The following is a 27,201-nucleotide window of genomic DNA, read 5'->3' as shown; positions in this document are numbered from 1 at the left end:
TCTGTGCTCTCTTCATACTCTGAGAAGCTGAAAGACTGCTTTTAAACTTGCATGAGAGAAACTGCAGCAACAGCCAAGTCTCAGTCTGTGGGCTGCAATCCTGTGAGCATCCAGTTCAAAACTCAGGCTGTTTGTAGCCATGCTTCCTGGTGATATTGTGCGTTGATGCATGACTGGCTTGGAAGATTTCTGGTGATTGCCAGGAGAGAATTTCAATTTCCTGATGTTATGATCTATAACTTGCTATTTTTTCAGCTTTCCAGCAATCTGGAATTAGCAGGGCAAATAAAGCAGAGAGCCAGATATGATCAAAGGTGATTTGCATGTTAGAGTGTGCATTTTTTTCCTGCAATATTTTGCTCCACTTCCCCTTGGTCTCCCTGTGTTTGTTAGGTGATCCAGCTGAGTGAGGAACTAAAGAGTATGGGAAGGAGAACTATTTCTTCAGCTGGGGCTGAATCTCTGCCTTGCTCAACGGCATCACCTGTGTCACCAGCACTTTCCCAGCTGTGGAGGTGAGACCAGTTGTGCTGCTTTGCAGCACTACCTTTCCCTTTCTGTAATGGGGTTGCCTAGGATAAGAGTGTTTGGTACCTGCAGCTTTACAAAATGCAAACTAAGTGAGAAAGCTTGGAGCCCCAGTGTGAGTTTGTGGTATTTGCCGTGCTCAGCACTGTAAGTACACTCTATTCAACTTCAACCCCCTGTTACAGGCTGCTACCATCTTCAGCTCTCTCAGCACAGCTGTGAGGTTGCGGTAAAGCAAAGCAGATGGGAAGAATCTGAGAGAGTTTGTTAGCTGAAAACTGAGCTCAGCAATGCACATGGTTAAAACAATCATGCAGGTACTTTAACAATGCCTACAAAATGTAATTTAAGCTTTCAAGGTTAGGGTTTTTTTTGTTTTGTTTGGGGTTTTTTTTGTTTGTTTTTTTTGTGTGTTTGGTTTCCTTTTTGTAAGTATTGCACTGGATAAGTGCAGTGTTGTGTTTACTGCTGGTTTTTAAGGTGTTTTATTTTAACTTTCTGTGTTACTCCAGCTGAATTTCACATCATTAGTACTACAAATGTGCTTGTCAATATGTGGGCGTCAGTGATAATTCTGGAATGTTTGCAGCCAGATTTGCAGGGCCAGAAAGGCTTTCTGGCTTTTAAGTAGAAACAGAGCATAAAATAAGTAGATGATTTTTCGTGCTAGTGAGAAAGACTGATACTGACTAGGGCAATTGCTCCCAGGGCCAGCCTGCTCCTTAGGTGGTTTGTGGGAGGGAAACACCCCAAGGTCTCTATTGGTTCCTTTCCTCTGGTCAATGGGGACTTAAATTCCCTGCAGGGAGTACTATTGGTTTCCAGCTGGAGTGGGAAGAGGAGAGGATCTGGTGACCTTCCAGCTTGTTCAAATTACCTTTGCAAGTGGTGGCTGCATCAGAAGGGCTCTGAATCAGACAGATGAAAGTACTTGAAAGGTAAGAGAAAAGTATTTTTATTTCTTATGAGATTCCTGTTGCTTGCTCTGAATGAAAAACCCAGGCGATTTTTCTTTTGACTTCCTATAGCAGATGCCTCCAAGGCTGTGAAAGCCTTACACAAACATCAATAATCCTGTATTATGGGCATGTAGTATTATTGCAAAATGTATGGTAGTATTTAATGTCACTCCATTTCAAAGGGCTTAAGTTCTCCAACCTCATATCTGATAGAGTAAATCAGAGTTTTGCTTTTGGCTTTAATAGAGCTAGGATTTAACTTACAGTTATTGTAGAATACTTGTCCCAGTACTTTCTATTTTAGGGTCAGATTTCTATGTGACAGTAGCTGTTTTAAACCCCTTTCTTTTATTATGAGATTATACTGGAATTTGATCACCCGTAATTGCAACACTCTTGGTAACTGGTCGATATTTTCCTATCCAAAAGCTCTTCCTATTCTTTCTAGTACATCTTTTCACAGGCTCAGTGGTGGAAAACAGTAGAAGTTCTTTACCATGCATAATATTTACACAATGTAAGTACTTTATTGGTTATATTATTTATAATAAAAATTTCATTAATTGGATAACTAAAATTGACTAAATGCAGGAGTTACAAAATTTTTGAGCTGTGCAGGCAACAGAACAAAGATTTCTTTCAGGAAAGACAAAGTAACTTAGAGTGGAAGCTAATGATTTAGCTGCATCATTTTTTTTACAAAATGCATATATATAGTAACAAGGAAATGTGCAAATACTGTTAAGTTCCTCTGCACTTTCTAATGAGTGAGTAGGGTTTTGGAAGCAGCCTCATTCATGTATGAGCAGTTAATACATTTTGCTTATCAGACACTGCAGAAGAATTAGTGTAAAAGAAAAGGTAAACATAGGGATAAAACTAGAAGCACAGCACCTACCCAGCTGACTGTACTTCTGCTTTTCTTTTAATTATTTCAAATAGGTAACATTCATTCAGTCTAGAATTTAAAAAAAAGATAGATACTTGTGAAAGAAACAACCTTGCTAAATTAATGGGTGCATTTTTTTTTTGTTGGCAGTCATTGGTTGCCTTAATTACAGCCATTAATTCTGTGAAGATTACATAATATTGAAAACAGAATGCTGGCTGGCTTATTACAGCAGTTGCACTGAATTACTTTTATGACCAATATCAGAAGAAAGGAAATCTGATGCAGAGCTTTCTAAAGCATGTGAGGTTTGGAACAGTAAAATATTTTCACCACAGAAAATAGAGACAAATCATCCTATTGGTTAAACTAAATTATACTTATGGAAAGTCTGTAAAATTAATAGCTTATCTCAGCTGAATGCTTCACTGAGAAAAATGTGTAAAGCAGAAGGAAAATGGTCTAGATTTCTTAGCCCATTAGTAGTAGTAGTAGTAGTTAGTGAACAGTAGTATCATTTTGGCATATTCTGGCCCTCCCTTCATTTTTATCAGACTGCCAAGAAAAAATAGTAGCCCCAGTGAACGAGTTCTGCTCTTTGGTGTTACTGACTTGTCATTCTTTATTGCTAAAAGCTTTGCGAGATGCAAGGATCATGACTGTGTTCTAACTCACTCAGAGATGAGCTGGTTTATCAGTTCCTGTGCTGTTGCATCTGCTTCTGTATCCAAGAACACAATTTTGCCATGTGCCTCTGCAGGCGCATTTGCTTCTTCATAAGCTGCTGCTGCGTGCTCTCCTGCTCCCGTGTTGTCATCTCCATGCTTTCAACAGTATGGCATTCTATAGTCGACATCTATTTGAGGGCAGAGCACATGAGTGATATCAATCACTGATAACACTTGTGTCTCCTGACCTTACATGACACATTCCTAGTGTTGTTCAGGCAGGTCTGTTGTTGCTTTTCTTGGGACCTACTGAAATAAGTGATGGCTGTTTGGATATCGGCAGCACTTCTGTGAACTTGCTTAAGACTTTGACGTGTCTTTTAATACTTGTTGTTTCTTTTGTATACCTCAGAAACCTTCCCTGATTAAATGTGCCAATTTCCTAACTTAGCAATTAGGAAACTGTCAGCTCTCATGTCTCTTCAACAATTTGGCAGCTTCTGTTCTAGCCCTAGTGTGCAAAAAGCTGTGCTCAAAAAATCGCACACTGTATTCTCCCTTAGTGCTTACAAAGCTCAGGTCTCACCCTGTGGCTCCTTTCACTGCATATCTGTTTTTCCAGGCTGTTTTTCCACAACTTCTGTGTGTGTTGCTTCTAATGTTGTGTTGCATAACTCGTGCTGCTTGGATTGCCTACTCTGCCCCATTTCTCAGTCTTTGATCTTATAATTGTCTCTCTCTTCCTTTTCTGCAGCCCTGGAGCTGTTCTAGACCTGCATTTCCTTCTCCTGTAACTACAAGTTTCCCTTTCTCTCTCCACTCCTATCTCATGTTGCCAGGGTGTCACCCTGCAGACTGTCTACATCCATGCCTTCATCAGCTCTTGCCTTGATTGAAGCAGCTTCCAGACATGCATCTCCTGTGGCTGACTGGGTGCTAGCAGAAGACAATACTGCAAAGGCCTATGCCCCAGACCTTCAAGCACTGACCTGTAGGATGAAAAAAGACTTGGAGTTAGATCATTAGAGTCTTTCGTATGAATATAGTAGGTTCTGTCCAGCTTTGATCATCCTGTGCTTTCCTTTGCAAAGGTTGGAAAGATGTGAGCAGGGCTTCTTCTATCCTTTTCCTTAGAAGAATATTCTGTGCCTAGTAGATCTGGCTGTTTGGCATTCTTTCCCAGATTAGTCCTTTCCCTAATCTGCTATTATTGCCAGTCGTACATATGACATGATAGTCTCCATGAAGAATTGGTTAATCATACCCTTTTTAACAGCAGGGGAAAATGTCTTTATTATACGATGAAGAAGCCAAAAGAGCTGTCTTCTTTCATTACGCTTAACAGAAATGCTTATATTCAGGTTTTTTTCCTACTGAATGATTTCTAAGCCCAGGAAAATCGGAGATCAATTTGTGGTTCCCAGGAAGCCCTAATTAGTAATGACATCATGTTCCAACCCAGAATGCTCTTCAGCACTTGATGCTGAGTGAAGGGATTTTGTGGATGTGCCTGTCTGGGGTGGTAGGAGTGGTTCTGGGGAGTCATCTCCAGGGGTTTGGAAATAAATCCCACAACACAAAGCTTTTGGGGTTTCCTGCAATGGACTGGTGAGGATCTGTAGAATTTAGACATTAAATTTGTTCACAGCTTTGAAGCAATCTCTTACATCTTCATTTGTTTCAGAAGTCTACATAGAAGAAAAAGAAAGTTATAATTAGTTTCTGTGTGTCTTTGAGGGAAAGGAGTCTTGGGAAACAGAACAGCAGGTGGGTCAAGGTGGAAAAATGCATCTTGGGTCACAAACAGGCATCTGCAAATTCTCAGGAGACAGAGACAGGGAATAAGCCCTTGCCTCTGCAAAGCAGCATACTTCCTCCCCCCCTTTCTTTTACTGCTAGTTAAAGGTAGATAAGTGCTGAATGGAGGGGGGAGGAAAACCCAACCAAACTGCTATTTGGGAATAAGCAGCTGAGATAATGCCCTTAGATAAATACAACAAGATAATTGTAAACTGAATCTTGAAATCTATACCCCATTTTTGTTGATTTCAGTGATGATTTTGCTTGAAGAGATATGCACCAGAGTGACTTGCAATATACGTATAAGCAGGTATAATATGCATTTCCAATCGTGATGGATTTTAGCACCCAAAGCCTCATGTTTCTGAGCATAAAGGGCACCTTCTTGTAGCTGTAGGGCATGAATATAATGGTAGGGATATTTCAAAAGTTTTGGCAGACATTTAAGAGATATAAGGATGTTTCACAGAAACAGTTAATTTTCATTATAACTCAGGATGGCTTTCAGAAATGTGATGATAATGGAAATAGCAGAGGAGCTAAAAATTTAGTATAATTCTTTAGGACTGGAGTCCTCCTACTTTATAGAGTACTATCTGGGGCAGCACTATTATCTGAGTTCAGATGTGCTGTTACTATGGATACCTACTGGCCAAATGCTTTCTAGTTATCACATTACCTAATTTAGCAATTAAATAATGATTTCTCTTCTAGTGCAATGAATAACATGACTTCTTAGTTAGTCACATATGGTGGCATTTTGTATTTGCATTGTGTGATATGAAATTCTAAGTATTTAACCAAGTATGTATCACCTCCTGTACAGATTGACATCTACCATTAGTGCCAAAATTCAGCTTGTAACATTGACTAAGCCAAGCCAACTTATAAATTTATGTTTCTAACTTTACATTTTATCCTTCTACCCATGTTTGTTTAGTTTCTTCCTTCTTGTTATTCTTGCCTCTAAGGTGTTAGTTTCTTAAGTCAAAAAATCTCGCTTGGTTAACTAAAGTTTTTTTTCTGTTAAAAACTGTATCTGAAGACTTTAAGGTTAAATGTTTGGTCTCCAGATTTGACCTCTAAATGTCAATGCAGTTAAACATTAATATGTATTTACTTTTAAGGCTTAGCTTTGAGACTTAATCAGCCCAAAACCATGCTCTTCCTATGTATTTATTTATGCAGGGTAGGAAAGAAGGAATGTTTTTGAAATAGAAAAATGGGAAACAGGTGGGTTTTCAACATCCTCTTGCTCCATGTGTTAACAGATTTGCTCCAGTAACTTCTATATCAACCTTCCCAATGCTGAGATAACAAATCAGATAACCGAGTAGAAGCAAAATAAACTTAATCCTTCAAGTGAATCCAGCATTCAGTGCAGGTGCTCTACCAACCTAGTACTGAATTAGGGCAAAACAAATAACTGTGGTTTGGGTTTTTTTTTTGTTTGTTTTTGTTTTGTTTTTTTTTTTTTAAGAGAAATCATGAAAGCCAACTTTATAACCATACAGTTTAATTTCTTTTCTTTTTCTTGAAGCACCTGTGCTGTTTGAGGAGTCAGTGCTCCCTCTGAAAATCTGCCAGATGGATTTCCAGAGCTGGCTTGCCTTTCCAATGGGGGTATTGCTGTGCTGTGCTCTTCAGACAGCTGCTATTCAACATCCTGCATCTCACAACTGCACCAGCGATGGTCGAAGAATATCCTTCAGCCGCTCCTACAAGATTGACCTGCCCACATCCTCCCAGATTAAGGTGGAGGCAGATCCATTCCAGCGTGAAGACAACAGTGGAGTGCAGCTAAATCCTGGAGAGGCTGAGGAAAATGAAGAGCAGAATATAAGCTTTAGGCACAATATCCATGTGCACGCACCCAAAGGGGACTGTGGAACATTGGCCCACAATAAAGGTCTGCTTGAAAGGATAGAGAAGCTTGAGAAAGAAGTGGCAGAGCTGAGAGAAATTTGCAGCCCTGAGAAGTGCTGTAGGGGAAACCGAGGTAAGTAAGAATTCCAGTATCTGTTCTTACATCCCAGGTACAGCCTATTTACTGCAGCGATTTGGGGACTGGAATCCATTTGTCATGGTTATTGGGGGTTCTCTGTGAGTGAAATAGTCCTACAGGTGGGAAGGTGCTCTGGTTTCTGTGATGTGAAAGATCTGAAGGTCCCAAAATGCGGTAGTATGTACAACTTCTGAAACCAGCGCAGGGGAAGAGTGGAATGGAACAGATTCTTGACTTTTACAGAGGTGGGAGGATTCAGTGGACGGGAGGGAGGAAGGTGAAGGAGGTACTTCTTGTTGCTGTCTTTTCCTTTCTTACTTTTGCCTTCATAATTCTGCAGTTGAGAATTTGTCTGTTTATTTCCTCCTTGATAACTGACTGAAAGAAGAGCAGAGTTTTTATGTTTTGTGGTGGCCACAGGCTCTGTGATAAAAGTTTTATACCACATGTCCTCTAAGAAAAGATTTAATGAACTAATGTTCTTTGGGGAATGGAGACAGGGAGAAGTGCTAAGGCTTTGCTTACATGAAAAGTACAGGCATATAACAGATGAGAATAATGTGCTCTCCATCTTTATAACTGTGGTGAGAAATGGTGAGCTTAAATTACAACTAGGAAGATTCAGGTTAGAGGTTGTGAAAAGCTTTCTAATTGGCTCTCTGGGGAAGCCATGGAATCTGCGGTCCTGCTAGCTATGGACAAATGTGTTGGGAAAGGCAAGGGTGGAGCTGATCCCTCTTTGGACCTGGGACAGATGGAGATGGTGATGTCCTCAAGTATTTTTCAGCCCATATTTTCCAGTGATATTTATGTTTTCCCTTAATGACCTTGAGCACACCTTTTCACTGCCTTTGCATTGCTATATTCCTAATTTTAGTTGTTTATTTTCTCTCACCTGTGTGTCACACTTGCTGTTGTGCACCCGGGTGCTGCTCTGGCCGGATGTCTCGCATTGCAGTGGCCATGGGACATTCCTGTATGAGACACGCAGCTGTAAGTGTGCTGAGGGCTGGGAGAGCAGTGACTGCTCCAGTCCTTCCTGCCCCAGCCACTGCAGCAGACATGGGCGCTGTGATGGTGGGAAGTGTATCTGTGACGAGCCTCACTTCGGTGAGGACTGCAGCCATCAGCTTTGCCCTGAGAACTGCAGCAGCAATGAGATCTGTGACACAGCCAAAGGTGTCTGCCAGTGCTATGAGGAGTTCATCGGGGAGGACTGCAGTGAGAAATGATGTCCTGGGGACTGCAGTGGCAATGGGTTCTGTGACACAGGAGAGTGCTACTGCCATGACGGCTTCTTTGGCCTTGACTGCTCCCAGGGTACGACATTCCTGTGAGTTATTTCTCCCCTCATGCTTTTAAGCTGAGTTTTCTTTTCTATCTTCTATAATTATTTGGTTAATGCTGTAGCAGCTAAGTGTGGGGTCAGAATGTTCTTCTCGGAGTTCCTGCTGGTCTAGGCATTGGTGACTGATCCTTGTTGTCAAGAATTGCCTGGAAATATTGTTGAATTGGGGAAAGGTGAAAAAGCAGTTAAAGACAGTGTTGCACAAGCCTGTGTGTAGCAGCTGAAGGGAAAAACAAAACTGTATGGAGACTATAATTGAAGAAGGAGCCAGATTCTGTTTGTTGACATACAAATGAGACAATAGAAGGTCAAATCAAGTTTGCTGCAGTGTGCACTCCTTGCTGATAAGGTAGTTGATATGATAAAACCTGTGAGGCAAAGGATGCATAAATCCTTTAAATCTCCTTTTGAAGTGAGATCTTTGGGAAATTCTCCCTTCTCCTGCTTTGCTACAAAGCAGTAGGATTTGCCTGAGAAGACCTGAGTGAGCTGACCATGAGACGTGTGTCCAGCAGTTTCCACTTAACTCTGAAAAACCTATAATCTTCATACAACCACAGGATGATACTCCACGTTTCAGCATTCAGCCTTTTACCCTGAAAGCCATCTTTCCTTCACTGCTTGGTCTAAACTTGCACAGCTCCTCATAAAGGAGAAATAAGCAACAGACACACACTGAGCACCAGGTATTGCTCAGTAAGAGCTTGTAGTGACCTTGCTTTCAGGTCTTTTTTGCTCTGGATCATCCCTCATCTCTCAGGCTTGATCTATCTGCTTAGAGACTTGTCTGTTACTTAAAATATTACTAGCTCAAATTCTTCATCCAGATATGAGGTCTGCATCAAAACAGGGTATTAGCCTGTGCTCTTTCTGGGCTTTGTTTACTGGCACTCCAAAATAACACTGTGGTATATCTGAAGATGAATAAATGAATACCTTAAAGTGACGGTATCCACAAAACCAGTTCTGTGATATCTTGGCACAGTATTAGTTTAACCAGGAAGTCTTTGCAATGATGCTGTAATCAGGAAATTGGAAAAGAGAATAAAGAGGGACACTCTGGTGTTCCCAGGGGAACCAAGCTTCTCCACAAGCCCCCCATGTGAGCTCTCAGCCCAGCACTGGATCTCTAAATGTGCTGCTCATTTCCTGCTTGCTTCAGCCATTAGGACCTCAGCCTGCTTCTGGAGCAGAAGCTGCCTGATGGACAGAGGTTAATGAGAGTGAGCAGAACACAAGATGGACTCTGGCATGGCCCACAGCCACCCATCCTCCTAATTCACCTGAGCAATTGGTGCTGTGCCTCTGATGAACCCTTTCTCTTCAGGCTGTCCTCAGCTGCTGGAGAGCAAGAGCAGGAGGTTTTCGAGGGTTACCAAGGCCAGGCAGTTGCCTCCTTCCCCTTCACACCCCTGGCCCTGACCAGACACGTTTTTATCAAATCCTGAAGTGCTTGGGGTTGTCATGTTGGCTGGAGAAGATGGCTCTGGAGCAGCTTAGGGCAGAGCAAACAAACACATTGCAAAAGCAGATTCTCCTGGCTTAGAGAGTCATTGCCTTTGTAAGAAGCTCTTGTTAGAATATCCTGCTTGGAAACAAACTGTCCTAGGCATTGCCCTAAGAAGATGATAGTGGTTTCTTACACCTTACCTCTCCAGAGAGGCAGATAGAATCCTCTTCTGAACTATGCTTAGACAAGGGATAAACCACATCATATGTGTTCAGGTTCTTTATTATGTTATTGCAGATATGAACTATTCAAATCTAGCTTCTGTATCATAAGAAAAGGCAGGATGAGCATTCTTGCATTTTGTGCAGAGTTTTATCAAAAGCAATGGCATGCGCATATCAAGGGTAGAATTCAGTGAAAGCTGTGAATTACACAAGGGAATGAATGCTGCCTTTCAAGTTAGAAGAATTCCTGATATTATCTGACCTAGTGTTGCTGACACATTCCTTTTTACAGGCACTCCAGGCACTTGCTGTCTGTACTTTGCTGTCTGTTGATGCCTTGCTAATGAAATACAGCTCATAGATGGTTTGATCAGTTTATGATTTGCTTACTTGTAATTAAAACCAGGTAAACTTTCTGACAGATGTTTTACATTGAATGTTTTCAAGGGTTGCTTTCAAGACACTGATGAGCTGTCTGTCTTGTGGCAAAATGGCTAAGACACTATTGGTGTTCTGAAATCTATTATGTACAGTGGATTTGCCCAGGTCTCCTCCGGGGTGTAAGTTTCCATCAGTACTCAGTTTTCTGCCTCTACCACAGAGAAGCTGTTCCCCAGTTTTGGGGACCAGTTGACTTTTCTGAGTAACTGAGTAATAAGAAAAGAAGGTTTTGGCTTTTCTTTTACTTCCTAGAGACATTGGAAAGGACAGCTTCATGAGAACGTTTTCCTCATGCCAGTGTGGGTTTAGAAGCTGGAAAGAGTCGTCCAGGAAGTTACTGTATTTGTTACTGGCTGTAGTATTCATTTGTACTTAATGATAAGCTGTTGACCAGAAATGGACAAATCCAAGATGACTTCAGACTGGGGCTTCTAGTTCTGCATTCTCCCTGTGTTCAAAATAGGTTTGAAAAAATGTCTCGCTTGGCCATGTGACATCAACCCCATTGCAATGTTTTCCTTTGTTTCTCTTCTAGTGCTTGCTCCTCAGAACCTGCAGCTACTGAACTCCACAGAGAAGTCTCTGGCTGTCAGCTGGGATCCAATGACTGATGTAGATAATTATCTCATCAGCTATTACCCAGTGGGGTATGAGACATTGGTGAAACAAGTCCACATGCCCAAAGAACAGTTCATCTGTGAGATTGTGGGTCTCCGGCCTGGCATCGTGTACAATATCACACTTCATCATGTGAAGAAGGGGACTGCTAGTGAGCCCAAGTATCTAGAAGCAAGTACAGGTAGGAGCAGGCAGTATTCTTCAGTCAGAAGCTGTAGATCTTTAGGGCCAAACAAGCAAATTGTTTTGTTTTGCAGGTTTGTAATATCCTGTCTGAGCACCAGAGAGCACTTTTTCTTCCCAGCTTCAGTTGCAGTTTTCTGTCATTGATTTTTTTTTTTTTTTTTTTTTTTTCCCCTGGAAAAAAAAAATCTGTTCATTCTGTTCCCAGATATGTATCATTAGGGCTGAATGTATTGCAAATTTTGCTTTATCTTGTCCAAATCCTACTTGCATTGGCTCCCCTGAATTACAGAGAATCTGTAATGTTTCCCCCTGTAAGAAGCAGGAATAGAAGTGTGCAAGATAAAGCCAGGACGTTATTAAGAATAATACACTGTTTAACCAGATGCAGAAGTGACTTTAAAGTAGACAGAATGTCATTCCTAGATAATAATTTGCCAAACATGTCTGCAGCAGTGAGTTTTTCCTGATAATCTCTTCCTAGGACTGTATAAGCCTGGTGCTACTGAGGTCAGAAGATCAAGTGTGGAAAGATTGCATATTTGAAGTAGTCTCTGGAGAAGTGAAATGCCATTGTGTAAGCAGATGACATTATGCTGTCTGCCTGGACTTAGAAGAAACAGTTGAAAATTTGATTATTTTGACATTTTTCTAGCACAACAAGTGGGAGCTGAGAGCCAGCAAACTCTTGAGTTGGAGTGTTACCATGGATAAAACTAAGACTGTTCAAGCAGTTATTGTGCTGTACTTGCGTAAGACCAGTTTGGCTCAGGAAAATGTCTATGGTCTCAGAAGCAGATGACTGGGCAGGCAGGACTGTTTAACAACTTCCTATCTTATATTTACCTTTTTGTGCTGATGCTGTGTCCTCAACCCTCTGCTGTTCTTCCCAGTTCTATCTGCACTCAATGCCATCTGGATGACAGAAGAAATGGAGCACTCCCTGGAAGTGGAATGACAGAACCCACCAACAGATGTGGATTATTACAAGCTGAAGTTCAGGTCCCTGGTGGAGATGGATGAGAAGCAGGTCATGGTACCCAAAAGCAGTGGCCCTAAGAGCAGACACATAATGACTGGTGAGTACTTGTGGGTATTCCAAATTAGTCAGGGGCAGGAAGAAATTACAGGAGTGATTGATGGTCAGACCATGGTGCTGAGATGATGCTTCTCTCATGTGTGGATGGCCAGTTTTCCTTCACCTTGTGCCTGCCATAGGCCAGGGTGAGATCTGTTAGTGTTCCACTATCCCATAATTGATGAGTGTCTTCAGAGGGAGAAAACTTCTATGCCCTGTGGACAGGAAGCTTCAAGGCATATTAATTCAGCTTTAATTCTGTCCTTGTTGAGAATAAAGCATATTCTATTTCAGAGCTGGTAACACTGAAGGTATATGGAAATCTCCATTTGCTGCAGTCAGTGTATGTCCTCAGGGCAAGCCCAGACCAAAAGTGCTATCAAGGCATTCTTAAGACAAAAGCAAGTTAGGTAGAAATCTAAACTTTAAGTTCCTCTCTGCTACAAACCTAAAACTGGAATAGACTAAACAAAATGGCTTTCTTTAAGAAAAAGATACTGCCTTCCCTATTTGTTGGTAACTTTCCCTTTTTCTCTTTGCAGGCCTGAAACCTGGCACCGAGTATGAGGTCGCTGTCATACCCATGAAAGACAATATAGAGGGGAAACCATCCTCAGTGAGTGGTAGGACTGGTATGTAGAAAGCTTCTTTAATGATAGTGATGTTTCTACAGGGTTTGGGGACAGATCTGTCATGATCTCAGCACAAAAGGTGCATAGTTGGCTGCTGCTTCATGCAGGACCTGCAAGCAGATCTGCTTTAAGCTTGTCTACACTTTATTAAACAAAAAACCTAGCCCTAGCTCAGTCTTTCGCCTTGTTTAGCTGGAGGTTCCTAATCCTGCACCTTGAAATCTTCTCAGGAGTTGATAGCCCAACCAATGTGGCAGCTGACCAAGTGACAGAAGATATGGCCACAGTCTCTTGGAATAAAGTTGAGGCTCCCACAGAGAGGTACATGGTGAGATATACCTCACTTGATGGAGACACAAAGGAAATAGAGGTGGGGAGTGAAAATGACATGGTCACCTAATGGGATCTGGACCCAGGCATGCAATACATCATCTACATCTGGGCAGAGAAGGGGCCCTATAGGAGCAAGAAAGCAAGCACCAGAGCTGTGACAGGTAAGTTGTAGCAGCAGCAGTGGCGAGAGGTGGGTTTGAAATTCAAACTCCTTCATCAGCTTTACTTGTTTTACTGAAGCCTTTTCTGATCTGCATGCTTTTTTTAGTGAGGCAAAAATTCATGTCATTCTTACTAGCGTGGTTGAACAGGTCTCCAGGTCAGCTTGAAGACAATCTTTGAGTCCTTGTGTATGGCAAGGCATCAGTTACTATTACTACAAAGAACAGTGAAACACAGCAAAAACTAAAGCCTCATAACTGGAATATGTAATTCATGTCTTGCCTTTAAAATGCGATAAACCACCTCCAGGCTTTTCTTTGGGTGACTGTTGTAGCTTTTCCCAAAAAAGACAGGGGGCTCATACACATTTTGCACAGATAGTCATGCCAGAGCGTTTTCTAAAAAGGAAAATCACATTTATCTGGATCATGGCATAAATTAAAAGGGGAGTAAAGTTTCCTGAACAGGGTGTTTGGTTGCTGTCTCTTGATGACAAGAAGTTTCCAATGGAGGGCGCTTGCAGTAGTGTTTGCAGCTGGGTTGGGAAACTCCTTAAGCCTCTGTTCTGCTCAGTTCTTATACTCCAGCCAGCCACAGTTCAACGTGGCTGTGGGTACAAAAGCAGTTTGTACTGACTATTTACAAATGTCTTATCTATGTGCAATCTGCACTTCAATAGCAGAAATTTCCTAGGGGAGTGTTTGGGATGCTCCACTCAGGATGTTAACCAACATATTTAAGCATATAAATCTGACTAGACACAAGAGCTGCCTCAGGGAATTTGTAGGATTGCCTGAAGTTCCCATCCAGAGGGGATCACTAAGGATCAGTCAAATGCTTAATTAAAAAGCTCAATAAATCACCAGCTTTCAGTTGGTCCATTGTCTCAAGACAGCTCATGTGCTCACTGATGCAGGGGACTGGCTGGGAGGCTTATGGATCACTCAGGAAGTTAAGAAGTTAAATGCACTGCATATGCATACAGGCACAGCCCATACCCAGCTGCAGCACAATTATAACTAAAGAAAAAACTTGATTTTTGTATCACACAAGAAAATAATTAACTTGATTTTTGTTGCCACAGGTGAGGATCTTATGCTGCTAGCTAGCTGAGCTGTGATTATTCAAACACAAGTTCCCAGTGTGTGCTGCTCTAGGGTGACACAAAACACAAACAACCTTCAGCATCTTTCATTAAAATGAAGTTTCATCTTGCAAAAGAAGTGACATTAGTACACACAGGTGGAAAATCACAACTTTTACAACACTAATGTGTGATAAATCACAGTACAGCTAAGCTGATGTGTGGTAAATTACAGTGTGGCTGTTGGTTGTGCATTTATGCCCTCGAGTTTAAAGCCTGCAGCAGAATTAGAAATGCTGTTCCGGCAGTTTGGGAGGCATCTGCAAATCTTTCATTGCTCAGGATGCTAAGATGTGTTTAGCAGCTTAGTGAAGAAAAAAAAAATATCCAGCAAAAAAAGCCCCGTTTGTGGAGGTTGTGTAAGGGCTGTCCTTGAAGGGCCCCATTCCTGCAGGCTGCGTTGTGATAGTGAGTTAAGGCTTGTGAAACATAGTGGCATGTTTCCACCTGTGAAAGGGCAGGGGAATGACTGTAATAATGGGGGGAGATTGAAAGTGGCTTTTTTTCTAGTGGAGAATGTGAACTTAGTTTTCACTAGTGCTGCTGCCTTGTTCTTCACCTTTAAACCTCTTCCCCCCAAAAAATTGGCAATCTAGTGTCCATGTAGTGGCCAGATGGCTGACAGAAGACACGGTCATGATCTTCTGGGATAGGCACTGGCCTCTGGACAGATACTTGATGAGAGACAAAGCAACTGATGGGGACACAAAGGATGTGGAGGTGGGGAAGGACCAGAACATCATTGCTTTGACAGGACTGAAGCCGAGCAAAAATAATGCCACTGGCCTCTAGGCAGACAGGGGAGCCCAGCAGACATCAGAGCTGTGATAGGTAGGAAGCTTTGCTTTACTATAAAATAATCTTGTTCCAGGAGAGGTGTATTTCAGACAGGGATTCTGCGCAAGTGATTTTAGTTTTTTGGGGTTAATTCCCAGACCAACTGAGGCAAGAGCTTGTGATCTTCAGAAAGCAAAAGACACCAAGTTCTGCATGGGCTTTCCTCTCTGTCTGTGCAGGGCTGGCTGTGTTTTTGTTGCTCCCCAACAGAAAGCCCTGCTCTTCCAAGTGTGAAGAGGAAACCTAGACCCAAGCTGAAATACCTCTGAAATGGTCACCTCCAGCTTTGTAGTTTAGGCCTATCATTGATAAGAAATAAAGGATGAGAAGTGGAAGAAATTGGTAGGGCCCTTGAAGAGAAGAAGTAAGTGTAGCATCATTGGGAAAACTTGTGTTCTTCACTCCTAACTGTTCCTGCAGAAATTAGCAGCCCAACACAGGGTCTTGCCACCTTGGCACTGCCATGCAGGTATGCTTACCGATGTATCAAGAATGGCAGGGTGTGCTAGCAGTTAGCACCCATTTTTAAATCTACCTTGCACTGTATTCAACCATACAAAATTATTTGGCTGCACAAATGGTAATATCCAATGGGACTCACTCAAGTGTCAGTTGTTGCGTGATCAAAACACAGTTTATAGCTAAAGATAAAACTTCTATTCGATTTACCAGGTTAAGCTGGTAAAAAAAAACAAGCAGGCCTTTGGACACACAAACCTTTTTCAGGTCTTTGGGCATAGAATCATTTCCCCAAACTCACCTTTTTTTTTCCAAATAGATTTCATAGTCTGATAAAGCGTACTGCCTCTGGCTATAGAACTTGTGTTGTTTGTGTCTTTAAACCATTGTAATTACCACAGCATTACACTAAAACTTCTAATAATTACAACTTTCACTTCCAGAAATTGACAGCCCAACTGAGCTGCTGACTGACCAAGTCACAGAGGATGCCATTACTGTTTCCTGGAACAAAGTCCAGGCTTCAATAGACAGATACAGAGTGAGCTACATCTCAGCTGGTGGGGACACAGAGGAGAGAGAGGTGGAGAAAGACAAGAATGTCACTACCTTGGCAGGACTGAAGCCAGGCATGGAGTATGTCATTTATGTCTGGGCAGAAAAGGGAAAACAACAGAGCAAGAGGGCCAGGACTGAGGCTGTGACAGGTAAGTGGGCAATAGATTTTATTAAGAGTATAAGTTACAGTCCAGCTTTGCCTTAACACTGAATAAATCCATCCCAAGACATTTTCACAGTAGAGGGAGATTCAGGCTTAACAAGTCAAGACTTCAGGTCAGCGCATCTTGCTGTGAAACCTATTCAACATCACAACAGAGAGAACCTAATTACCTTTATGTACTACAAATGGGCCATGCTGCGAATACTAATAGGGATTAGGGAATATGAAGCCTTTGCAGCAGTCTCTTATGTGTTCATATAGTCTTGTTTTATTTTAATTGCTTTATTTGCTTATCCTTCATCATGGAATAAGGAAATTCTCAGTTCCTTTTTGCAGATTAATAAATTACAGTGCAGGGAGACTAACAGTAGGCAGGATGCCTTTTCTTGCAATAAGATGATTAATCCCGGTGCTCAGTTGTTCTTACCAGGACTTTCCCCCTGTGATTCCAGTCCTGGTTAAGGAGGTGTAGTGATCTGCCGATTGTGAGGGTTGCTGGTTTATAACAACACTGTAAAGTTGAACATCTGAATCCATTGCAAGCGGTTGCAAGCACTTGAGACCCATGCTCTAGGTCAGGATCTTGCTGAAGGATGATGAGTAAATGTGTATCTAAGTCATCTTAGTCTCTTAGCAAAAGAGCTTTGGTTGTTCTCTCACTTTCTGGACAGGTGATATGTATGTGAGCTTTTGAGGCTTGTGACCATGAGAAAACAAAGTAACAGTATCTTGCTTTGCAAAAGGCTCACTTCTGTCCAGGTCAGAACTGGCTGTGCTGCTCTCTGGGAAAGCATCTGGAAGTATTAAAGATAGACCCCAGTCAACCCACCTCAGACCTCGATACCTCCCAGCTTTGTGTGTCCAATCAATATGTGATCAGAGATAGGACTTGAAAAAGGAAGAAACTGCAAGACTCTTGAGGGGAAGGAGTGTCACAGTGTGACTCTGACAGCCTGTGTCCTTCCCTTCTAACTATCTCTGCAGAAATTGACAGCCCGGCTCATCTAATGACTGACCAAGTGACAGAGGACACAGCCACTATCTCCTGGGACAGGGCCTAGGCTCCTATAGATAGGTACATGGTGAACTACACCTTTAGTGGTGACACAGAGGAGGTAGAAGTGGGAAAGAACAAGACCGCTACAAGACTGACAGGACTGAAACCTGGCATTGAGTATATTATCTTCCTCTGGGCAGAGAAGGGAACACAGCAGAGCACGAAGGTCAGCACTGAGGCAGTAATAGAAAATATTTTTGCTTCTACATGATACTGTGTTGTGAAGGTGGTCTCACTTTCTGGCCTGTTGCAGAGCATATTTGTCTTGTGGGGACATCCATGCTACAGGCACCTTCAAGCTTCAGACAGAGATGGTGCTAAGTCTAGATAACTTTTGGTAAATAATTACTACTCTTAATTGAGAAACTATTAGCCCAGAGTGAGCTTCACAACACTTTGCTAAAGCACTCATCAGCTTTGCCTGCTCTTTTTGGTCTTCAGGTATGCTGACCTTTGCAAGTGTGGCATAGATCTGCCCCAGAGTATTACACTACTGCTGTTGAATCCTGTCTAAACTTAGGATGGCTCAACTAGTGTCACTGATAAGAATAGTACTTATCAGTGAATCAAGACTTGGAAGGAAGCACCTCTATTTTAATTGTCTTCTCCCAGAACATGAAAAGGAAGCCTGGTTTCAGCCTGGATAAAGTTTCTTAACTATCAGTAATTTCCTTTGTATAATCAAGGCTTTTGCTTGCAGAATTTGGCTGCATAGCCAGGCTGAAGACTGACTAATTGGCAGAGGGCACTGCTAGCATTTCCTGGGAATGAGGGAGAGGTGGGGCAGGACACAGGTCTTGCTATCCCAATTATTTTTAAGCCAGATGTGGTGTGTATCATCTGTACCTGGACAGGGAAAGAAAGCAACCAGGCCAACAGGGCAGGCACAGACACTCTCATGGGTGACCTGTGGAAACGCTGGAAAGTGATTTTTGTAGCTATGGAAGGAGGAATGTGCATTTTCACTACCCAGAGCGACCATAATGGAGACTGCTGATAAAGACGATTAAAGTGCAGACGTTGTAATAAAGAGTGACGACAGCTGATGGTACCCAGTTTATTTCACTAGTCCTTAGTCAAAAGCATGCCATCCATCATGTGCTGTTATCAAGCCTAGCAGTAACAGAGGTTTAACAACTAAAGTTAAATCATTTTAGAATTGGGAATGGTTTAAATTAGTTACCTGCCTTTTGGCTCTTGACCTTAGACTGGTCCTAGCAGACTGCCAAGTTCCTGTTCAGCCAGCCATAAGGATTATGGTGTGCTGGGAACATTTCAGGGTCATTCCACATCCACTGGCCTTGCTGATATAGTTTTTCTTAGTTTGTGAATCAAACTGGTGTGAGATAGAACAGTTGAAGCTTGGATTTACGGCAAGATGTCAAACAGTTCTCCAGCCCTTACAGAGGTCAAGGGCAGCTGATGGAACCAAATGAAGATCTCCTGAGCCCAAAAGAATGAGCTAGAAATGCAAGGAGAGTTTCAGCAAATTGAAATATTGTTTGTTTTTTAACTGGAATTAAAATGGAGACACCTGGAAATTTTGCATGAAGTGAAACTGGGAGAGTGAATGCATTTAGCATTAGTAGGGTTAGCTTTGAAATACCTACACAAAACACACGTACTTCCGGTTTTGGCGTCCTCTTTCCAAAAGTAAGGGCACCTCTGCTAAAATAACACAACTTCTGAGGGGGGGGAAAAAAAACCAACATTTTCACGGTGATGGCTGGCTATTCCCTGGCATTAAACCGGGCTGTGGCAGGGAGTTTTCTGCGGTGGCCTGCTGACCCATGGAACCGCTGGCTGGCCTTTAAGAGCGGTGCTGTGGAACTGCCGACTAAGGCGGCCCTTCCCATCCCTTGCTTCTCGTGATGGATTTTGTACCTTCTGGCGCCCTCTGCTGTCCAGCCGGAGGTACACATGTAGTCAGCCTCTCGAAAGGTTTACTGCCTGGTTGTACTGAAAGCAGTTTTTTAGTGGTCTCCCGGGTGAACCACGAGTTCATTAGGTAATGTACTAATGCCTGACTCGTGAGCCTAGTGAAAGATGGTCTTCAGCTATAAGAAATAGCCAGTGTAAACCAAAATGCTGTGTGAACTTTGGTGTTCCTGTCCTTGTTGTTCTCCTTACATTTGCTGTTTTGATTTCTTGTTCTCTGCCTTTGTTCTAAGCAGTAACCCTCCACACGAGGAGTGCAGCGTTTCCTGGGAGAAGCCACTTTTCTCATTTATCTAAGGCATAGCTTGACCTTATCTTTCTCTGTGGCCTTCTCGCAATGTAGTAGTTGATGCATTGTAGTTGTTGCTAATGCTTATCCTCATAGCACTCTTCAAGGTCTTGAAGAAATTGTTGGAAGTGTTGTTCTCTGGTTTACATACAGAAGAACTGAATTAACAGACAATGACATACCTGTAGTCCCCCAGGGGAGCTGGGGGGAAGAGGAGAGAATTGATATGAATTATTCAGTTATAATTTTCTATAAACTCAGGTCTGCTTCGGGGTTGGAGCAAATCTGTGGGCTCTTGCCTACCAAGAACCTTCTTTCTAAAACTTGGAAAGCCAGATGAACCTCGCTACTTAAATTGTTTTCCTTAAGATGTTAATAAAGTATATAGGATGTAGCAAGTGCAGGATAAAAATTAGGCAGATGCTGCTTCCATTGTTGTTACTTCCAAATGAGCTTTTGTCTAGGGAAGCACTTCAGTCCTCTTGTAGGTATCTCATAAGACACTTTTTGACAGCTGCTGTTAACTGGCATTGCTTAAAAATAATTCTGTTGTTCTTCCTTATGTGAATTTGAACAGTCTGACTGCACAGGGAAAACCTGGCTAAGCTGGTGAAGGAGCTGGTGTCCCATATATAGCACAGACTGAACTGTAAAGCTGTGCATTTCCTTGTATTACTGTGTTTACTAAAGAAGGCTAAAGCATGACAAAGCTTATGAAGTAAGCTTCATATGAGTAGGGAAACAAGGTGTAGGCCACTCAGCCAGCCACACTAGGGCTATGCTCCAGGACTGGAGATAGAGCCCCAAACTGACCTGTCTGTGAATGCTTCTTGGATATGAGTCTGATGGGGATTTCTAGGGCAGCTGTGTCAAGATTCTGGGCCCTGAACAGTTGAGCCAACTGCAGGGCTCACAAAACATCCCAAACCAGATCTGTAGCAGACCTTGCCACGTCTGGCTTCTGCTGCTTGCTAGCTATGCAGCTCACTAGGTAGTTTCTGTACTTCCCAGTTAACAGGCTCTGAAAGCTCAGCCCAAGTGCTGCACTGCAGTTGGTGTCTTTTGTTTGCATGATGAGACTTGAATTTTCTTTTTCAATAGAGATTGATCCTCCCAAGAACCTCCATGTATCAGATATGACTCATTCTGCTGGTGTGGTTACCTGGACTCCTCCTGCAGCACAGATTGATGGCTATGTTCTGACCTACCAGGGTCGAGATGGCACAAGCAAGGTACAGCAAATTCCTCAGTCCTGCAGACCCCAGTGAAATCACCCCTATGATTATGGGCTCTGCCAGTTGGGTCTCGTGGCTATATGGATAATTTTGGAAGGGAATCTATGCTATCCATGGCCCAGGGAGGAAGAGCATGAGGAAGGACGTGTCACGAAGTCCCTCCACAGCTTCTACTCAAGACAGTAGCACCTCTTCCCAACAGATCTCTAGGTGTAGAGAACATTTTTACTTCTGTTTCCTAAACTCTTTATTACCTGGAGAGGCAGCCCTCCAGGGATAGGGTGTCCTCAGAGTCCTAGTGGTGTTCCTTGAGACTTTGCCCAAAGTCTTCCTTCTGAGGAGATGGTCTCCATGTTTCGAGGAAATACAATGAACATGTGTGGCTGAACTCTACAAGGGAAACCTGTAATTGCATATGGAGAATGAGGCACTGTGGTCCAGAAAAGCTAAATGCCATTGAGAGTTGGGTTGACCTTTGATCTGTTTTATTTGGAAGGAAATACAGCTCAGTCCTAGTGAGCAACAGTTTGTGCTGGAGGGACTGGAACAAGGAGTAAGGTATACAATCTTTGTGGTAGCCTATAAGGGAGATCGCCAGAGCAGAAAGACAGACAGTACCTTCTCAACAGGTAGGAATTGGCCTCTGGTGTTGCACGTTTCCCTGTGCTCTACAGCTGCTGTGTTTTACATATAATATAAATAATATATATAATAATGACCTTGTATAATAAAGGTCAGAGGTGGAGTTCATGTTCTACAGATGCACTGGGAAACTATGATCATAAGCAAACCATGGAGCAAGTCAGGGATGTATCTCCTGACTGGGCATCCATTCTAAGCCACGCCATCTGGAACCTTGCGAAACACAATGGGGTGATGTGAGTAGAGGTTACTCATTGTGGTCAGTGCTGCTGGCAAACCTTGCTAGCCAAGCATGGGATAAAGCCTGCTGGTGAGCTGCCAGTGGGCAGGAGATGTTATGATACACTTAGAGATCTGCCTGCATCATCCTAGTAATGGTAGGGCACAGCTGTTTAAGTACTCCCCTGGCACTGTGTAGCTGCCCAGGTTGTTTTCATAGGTCAGGAAAAGCACACCCAAATGGCAACAAATCAAACAAAATCTCATGCCAGCTTGCTGTGGAAGCCTTTCGTGCTGTGGCAGTGCTCACAGGGATTGCCAGTTGTGGACAAATTGTGAAATACAGAGACATTACAGTCCCTGTTTAGTGGTACTCCCACCCTCACAAACAAGGGCTCCTTCTTCCTGCTCTCACTGAAACCCAAGCTTGCATCTCTTGCAGCCTCTGGGGACCCCATCCATGCATCACTTCCTAGGAAGTAGGGAAGGCTGCCAGCAGCAAGATGCAGCTGTGCACAGTGAGGGCTGCCGATTTCTTGTCTTTACGCTGTCCTTAGGAGATTCCTCAGGGTGTGAAATGCCTCCTGCAGCTCTATAGCCTGCTTTGCTGATGTGAAATTTTCTGTTTTTGCAGTTAGCTCCCTCTACCCGTATCCCGCGGACTGCAGCCAGATGCAGCAGAATGGAAATATATCCAGTGGCATGTACACCATTTACTTGAAGGGGGACTGCAGTAGGCCAGTGCAGGTGTACTGTGACATGACCACTGATGGAGGCAGGTGGATAGTGAGTGATTCTCTGCTCCTCTTTGTTTTTTATCACTGTGATCTGGTACTGGTGTCTGCTGGGGCCCTACTGCAGTACTGTGTTTCAGCTCCTGCCTTTATCGAGTGGCATGCTCCAGAAAGGGTGGTGGATGCTGATGTATCCCTTCAGGCTGTCAATAGGAATGCTGTGGGAGACTGAATGAGCAATAGCATTTTTCATTGTCAGTTGTGAATGCCACACAAGTTTGTAATATTGCTGATCGAGGGCAATGGCTGAATAATGACAGCTTAATGTGTTACCTTATGCAAGTGAGAGGTCGTGGGTGGTCTTATGAGAGTTATTCAGCCCAGTGGTAGGTAAGATGAGGTAGCACATCTTAGCCTGGCTGCCTTTCACAAGTTAACTGAGCTATATTATTTCATTTTGACCGCAGTATAATGTTATATATATGGACAATTAACATCCTTCAGCTGAACTCTGTTAGTGTTTTAAATACTAGTGGTGTGAGCATGCACTTGAACCCTGACCACATAGAAGCTGTTGAGTGGCTCAAAGGAACCTGGAGGCAGAAACACAGATGCTTTGAAGCGGGGAATGTGTATGAACATGCAGTGAATCTGAGGTTCCCAGATAGCTGTCTCCCTAAATTAACCAAATAAAAATACCTTTATTCCCCCTTTTACCTTTCATTTTCAGGGATAAGTGATTTTCTTCACTGAAATAAGTTGTGTGTTACTGCCCAAATCCCTCTGATTTTGCTACAGTTTAGAAACCCAAATGTCTCATGGATCTTGTCTCTTAGATCATGCTCAGATTGTGATGTCCATAGGCATTTGTGGAAAGTAAACTGTATAATATGCACAACTTACTATTCACTCTAGTGCTTACATGCAGTCAGAAAATGGAAATGAATTCATGTGTGTACCTGCTCAGATGCAGTGTACCATCAGCTACAATTGTTTGCGCTTGAATGTTTCACCTTTTCAATTGTGTTTGAATCGGGGTGAGCATTTCTCATATCCCTCCTCCTCATCTCTCGTCAACCTGTCATGAATTGTCACTTGGCAATCCTTGCTTTGCAGGTGTTTCAGAGGCAGAGCACTGGTGAGGTGGATTTCTACCAACGCTGGGAAAATTATGTGGATTTGGAGATCCCACAGGGGAATTTTGGCTTGGTACAGTACATGGGTGTGACCAGTGAAGAGCTGAAGATCAGCTTTGCAGAAGCACCTAAATGCTGAAATATCCAACCCCTAAGGCTGCAGTTTTGAACTGTCAGCTTTTGTGTCTTCCTTACAAATGCCAGTGAAGCACTGAGGAATCTCTAAAGGGCCACTGCATATTTCAGCTGACATTTTTGGGCTTTGGAACAGTCCCTGAGCAAGCCAAACTCCACAAAGGTTTATTTCAAGCTTGTGTGCCCCTATGAGAGCGGTAATAAAGAAATTGCGTTAATGAAAATTCAAATACCAGGATATTACGCAAAACTTGGTGTACTCAGTCATTTTTTGTCTGTTTTGTTTTGTTAGTGAACTCTGTATCAGAGAATCCAGCACTAAATAGGTAAGGTCTTTGGAGCAAGAGTCTTTAAATGTTCTGGGAAAAATAATGCTGTGCTACAGCCAGGCTTCTGCTGGTTTAGGCTGTTCATTTTTTTTTTTTTTTTTTTGATACTGCTGTCTCTTGCCAGAAAATAAGACAACTTAAACTTGGCAAAACATCGTGACAGCATCAAGCAGGGAAGGAGGGAGGCAGGAAATATCCAATTTAACCAAAATGGCCGCAGGGTGAGAGTCTACCATTGCAAAGGTGAACAGGCTTTTCCATTGTAACAGTAATTATTTTTTCTCCTAGGTCTTGCAAAGCTGCACAATCTCACAAGCAGCAGTCCCATTCGTTATGAGCTCCATGTGGACTTATGGACAGCCAGTGAATCTGTCTACGACTTCTTCCAGGTTGCCTCAAGCAGGGACAGATATAGGCTGTCAGTGGAAAATTACAGAGGCAGTGCTGGTGAGGAGTGTCTTGTACTTGTGCTGTCTCTGCCTAGCACAGGGAAGCAAATGCTGGGACCTGTGTATTTTTGCCAGTAGCATGGGAGTTCATTAGGTCAGGTTAGATCAGATGTGGTTTGCTTTGAGGAGAGAAGTCTGTACTTCCTAGAAAGACTGAGGAGAGTATGCCCACAGGCCTGTCTCCTGCTGAAGATGGGAAAAAGAGCTGCTTTTCCATGGGGAAGAGAGGGCTCTGTAACTTGGTGAAACACCAGCTGAAAAGGCAGACTGGGAAGTGTTTCCATGGGGTAACCTGTGCTGATGGTGGAGCAACTTTTGGGGCTCCCCATCTGAGAAGTGCAAAGAGAATGGCTCTTGTTTAGGATGGTAATTTGCTCAGCAGCAGTAGTTATCCTGGTGCTGGCTTCTGCCACTTGTAAATCCTTACCATTGCCATTGTGTCCATAGTCTTCTACTTAACTTTTAAGATCTATCCTCTTGCCACAAGGTTTAGATCTTCAGCTGCCCTTGGACATGCCCTCTAATAGCAGCCCTTGAGAAATTTTTGTCTGATCTATGCTGTGCTGCTGCTTTTCCCCTTACATGCCTGCTGTGCTCTGCCTGAAGGGTGACTAAGCTATCAGGTTAAGCAACTGTATTATCTTACTTCTAATCATGTTTTTCATCTCTTCTCTTAGGGGATGCAATGACCTACCACAATGGCTGGAAGTTCACAACATGGGACAGAGACAATGATGTGGCTCTCAGCAACTGTGCTCTGACACACCATGGTGCGTGGTGGTACAAGAACTGCCACTTGGCCAACCTCAGTGGGAAATATGGTGAGAGCAAGCACAGCAAGGTGAGTGGCAGAGCTCTGTTAGGTCTTCTCCCTAGCCTTGAGAAAACACATGGGGGTGATGTCTCTCCTTGGAGCAGGAGAGATTGCCTGGTCTATCTTACCTCATTTCATTTAAAAGGAAAATGATCCGTAAGCAAACTTACTTAGATAAGGGGGCAGTGTTAGACTCCTAACTTGTGGTCTAGGTGCTTTAGTAAAAGAAATTTCTTGGCCTTTTCCCAGGGTGTGAATTAGGAGCCATGGAAAGGTCATGAATTCTCCATCCCTTTCACTGAGATGAAGATCTGTCCTCAGTCTTCCAGTAATGAGCCAATCCTGGGGAGGAAGAAGAGGTTTCTATTAGGGAAGAGGAAGAAGATCAGGGCTTAAACTGAACTTGGTGCAGGACAGTACCTAAAGATAATGATTCTTAACAAAAAGTTAGATTCAGATAGCTTTCTCCAATACATTGGAGACAATTGCTGACCAACATGCATCCAGAGACCTCTAATACTGCAGCCCAGCCTGCTTACAGACTTTGGAGCTCCTGATGGCTGATCTGTCAGAGACTGGGAGGGGGCTAAACATACATGACAAGGACCAACTTGATCCAACACAAGCAACTTCTGTGAACTTTACATAAAACAAGCTTTAATACATGATGGTTTTTTTTTTCAAAACCCAAGGCATCTGAGTTCTCTTAATTCTGTCCTTTCCTGGTGCTATCCACTTCAGGTGTCAAAAAATTCAATTTCAACCCACCAAAAAATAATACTCCCCCTAATTTACATCAGAGAGAACTTTCCTGAGACTATCCTTTCTGTGTTAGCCTGTGGTCTTCTTTTCCTTTCCTCTCATCATCCTGGTCAAAGAAAGTGATCTTTCACCTCTACTCTGCTCTCATGTGACCTCACTTGGAGTATTGTGTGCAGTTCTGGTGTCCTCAACATAAAAAGGACATGGAACTGTTGGAGCAAGTCCAGAGAAGGGCCACGAGGACGATCAGGGGGCTGGAGCACCTCCTGTATGAAGACAGGCTGTCGTGGTTTAAACCCAGTCAGGTAATTCGTTCGCTCACTTCCCCCCCCTTTCTTGCCCTCCCCCTGCTCTCGGAGGGACGGAGAGGAGAATCGAAAAGAATGCAACTCCCACGGGTTGAGATAAGAACAGTTTAGTAACTAAGGTATAACACAGATCACTACTGCTACCACCAATAGTAATAATGATAAAGGAAATAACAAGGGAAGAGAATACAACACCTCAGCACCCACTGACCGATAACTCGACCCCCAAGCCCGACCAAGCACCGACCGATACCTCCTCCAACCCTGCAGTCTCCCAGCCCTTCCGGCTAACTCCCAGTTACATCCTGGGTATGACATGCTGCGGTATGGAATACCGCTTTGGTCAGTTTGGGTCAGGTGTCCTGTCTCTGCTTCCTCCTGGCTTCCCCTCCCCCCTGGCAGAGCATGAGGCTCACAAAGTCCTTGGCCAAACCAAAACATCGCTATCAGCTCTGTTCCCAAGCTGAAAGTCAAAACACTGCACTGCACCAGCTACCAAGGAGGAGAAACATGACTGCTACTGCTGAACCCAGGACACAGGCTGAGGAAGTTGGGTCTGTTCAGCCTGGAGAAGAGAAGGCTGCGTGGAGACCTCATAGCAGCCTTCCAGTATCTGAAGGGGGCCTGTAGGGATGCTGGGGAGGGACTCTCCATTAGGGACTGTAGTGACAGAAC

General features: G+C 43.1%; 1 protein-coding gene across 1 annotated transcript; it reads left to right on the top strand.

Moving 5' to 3' along the window:
- Positions 1–957: 957 nt before the first annotated feature.
- TNN (tenascin N) lies at positions 958–26,038 on the top strand. The gene is given in 16 exon segments (XM_061452051.1): positions 958–1,466; positions 6,385–6,841; positions 7,790–8,169; positions 10,848–11,111; positions 12,007–12,192; positions 12,734–12,823; positions 13,054–13,317; positions 16,202–16,465; positions 20,865–20,995; positions 21,495–21,627; positions 22,494–22,645; positions 23,710–23,764; positions 23,767–23,802; positions 24,482–24,640; positions 25,320–25,483; positions 25,706–26,038. Coding segments are annotated over 15 exon segments (2,835 nt in total). The 5' UTR covers positions 958–1,466; positions 6,385–6,431; the 3' UTR covers positions 25,853–26,038.
- The last annotated feature ends 1,163 nt before the right edge of the window (positions 26,039–27,201 follow it).

Source organism: Pezoporus flaviventris, unplaced genomic scaffold (genome assembly GCF_033815535.1).
Source record: "Pezoporus flaviventris isolate CSIRO_AGI_PZ_B2104156 unplaced genomic scaffold, CSIRO_AGI_Pfla_v1 ptg000013l, whole genome shotgun sequence".
Lineage (NCBI taxonomy): Eukaryota > Metazoa > Chordata > Aves > Psittaciformes > Psittacidae > Pezoporus > Pezoporus flaviventris.
Note: the sequence above shows the minus strand (reverse complement) of the source record. Positions and strands in the feature narration are given on the sequence as shown.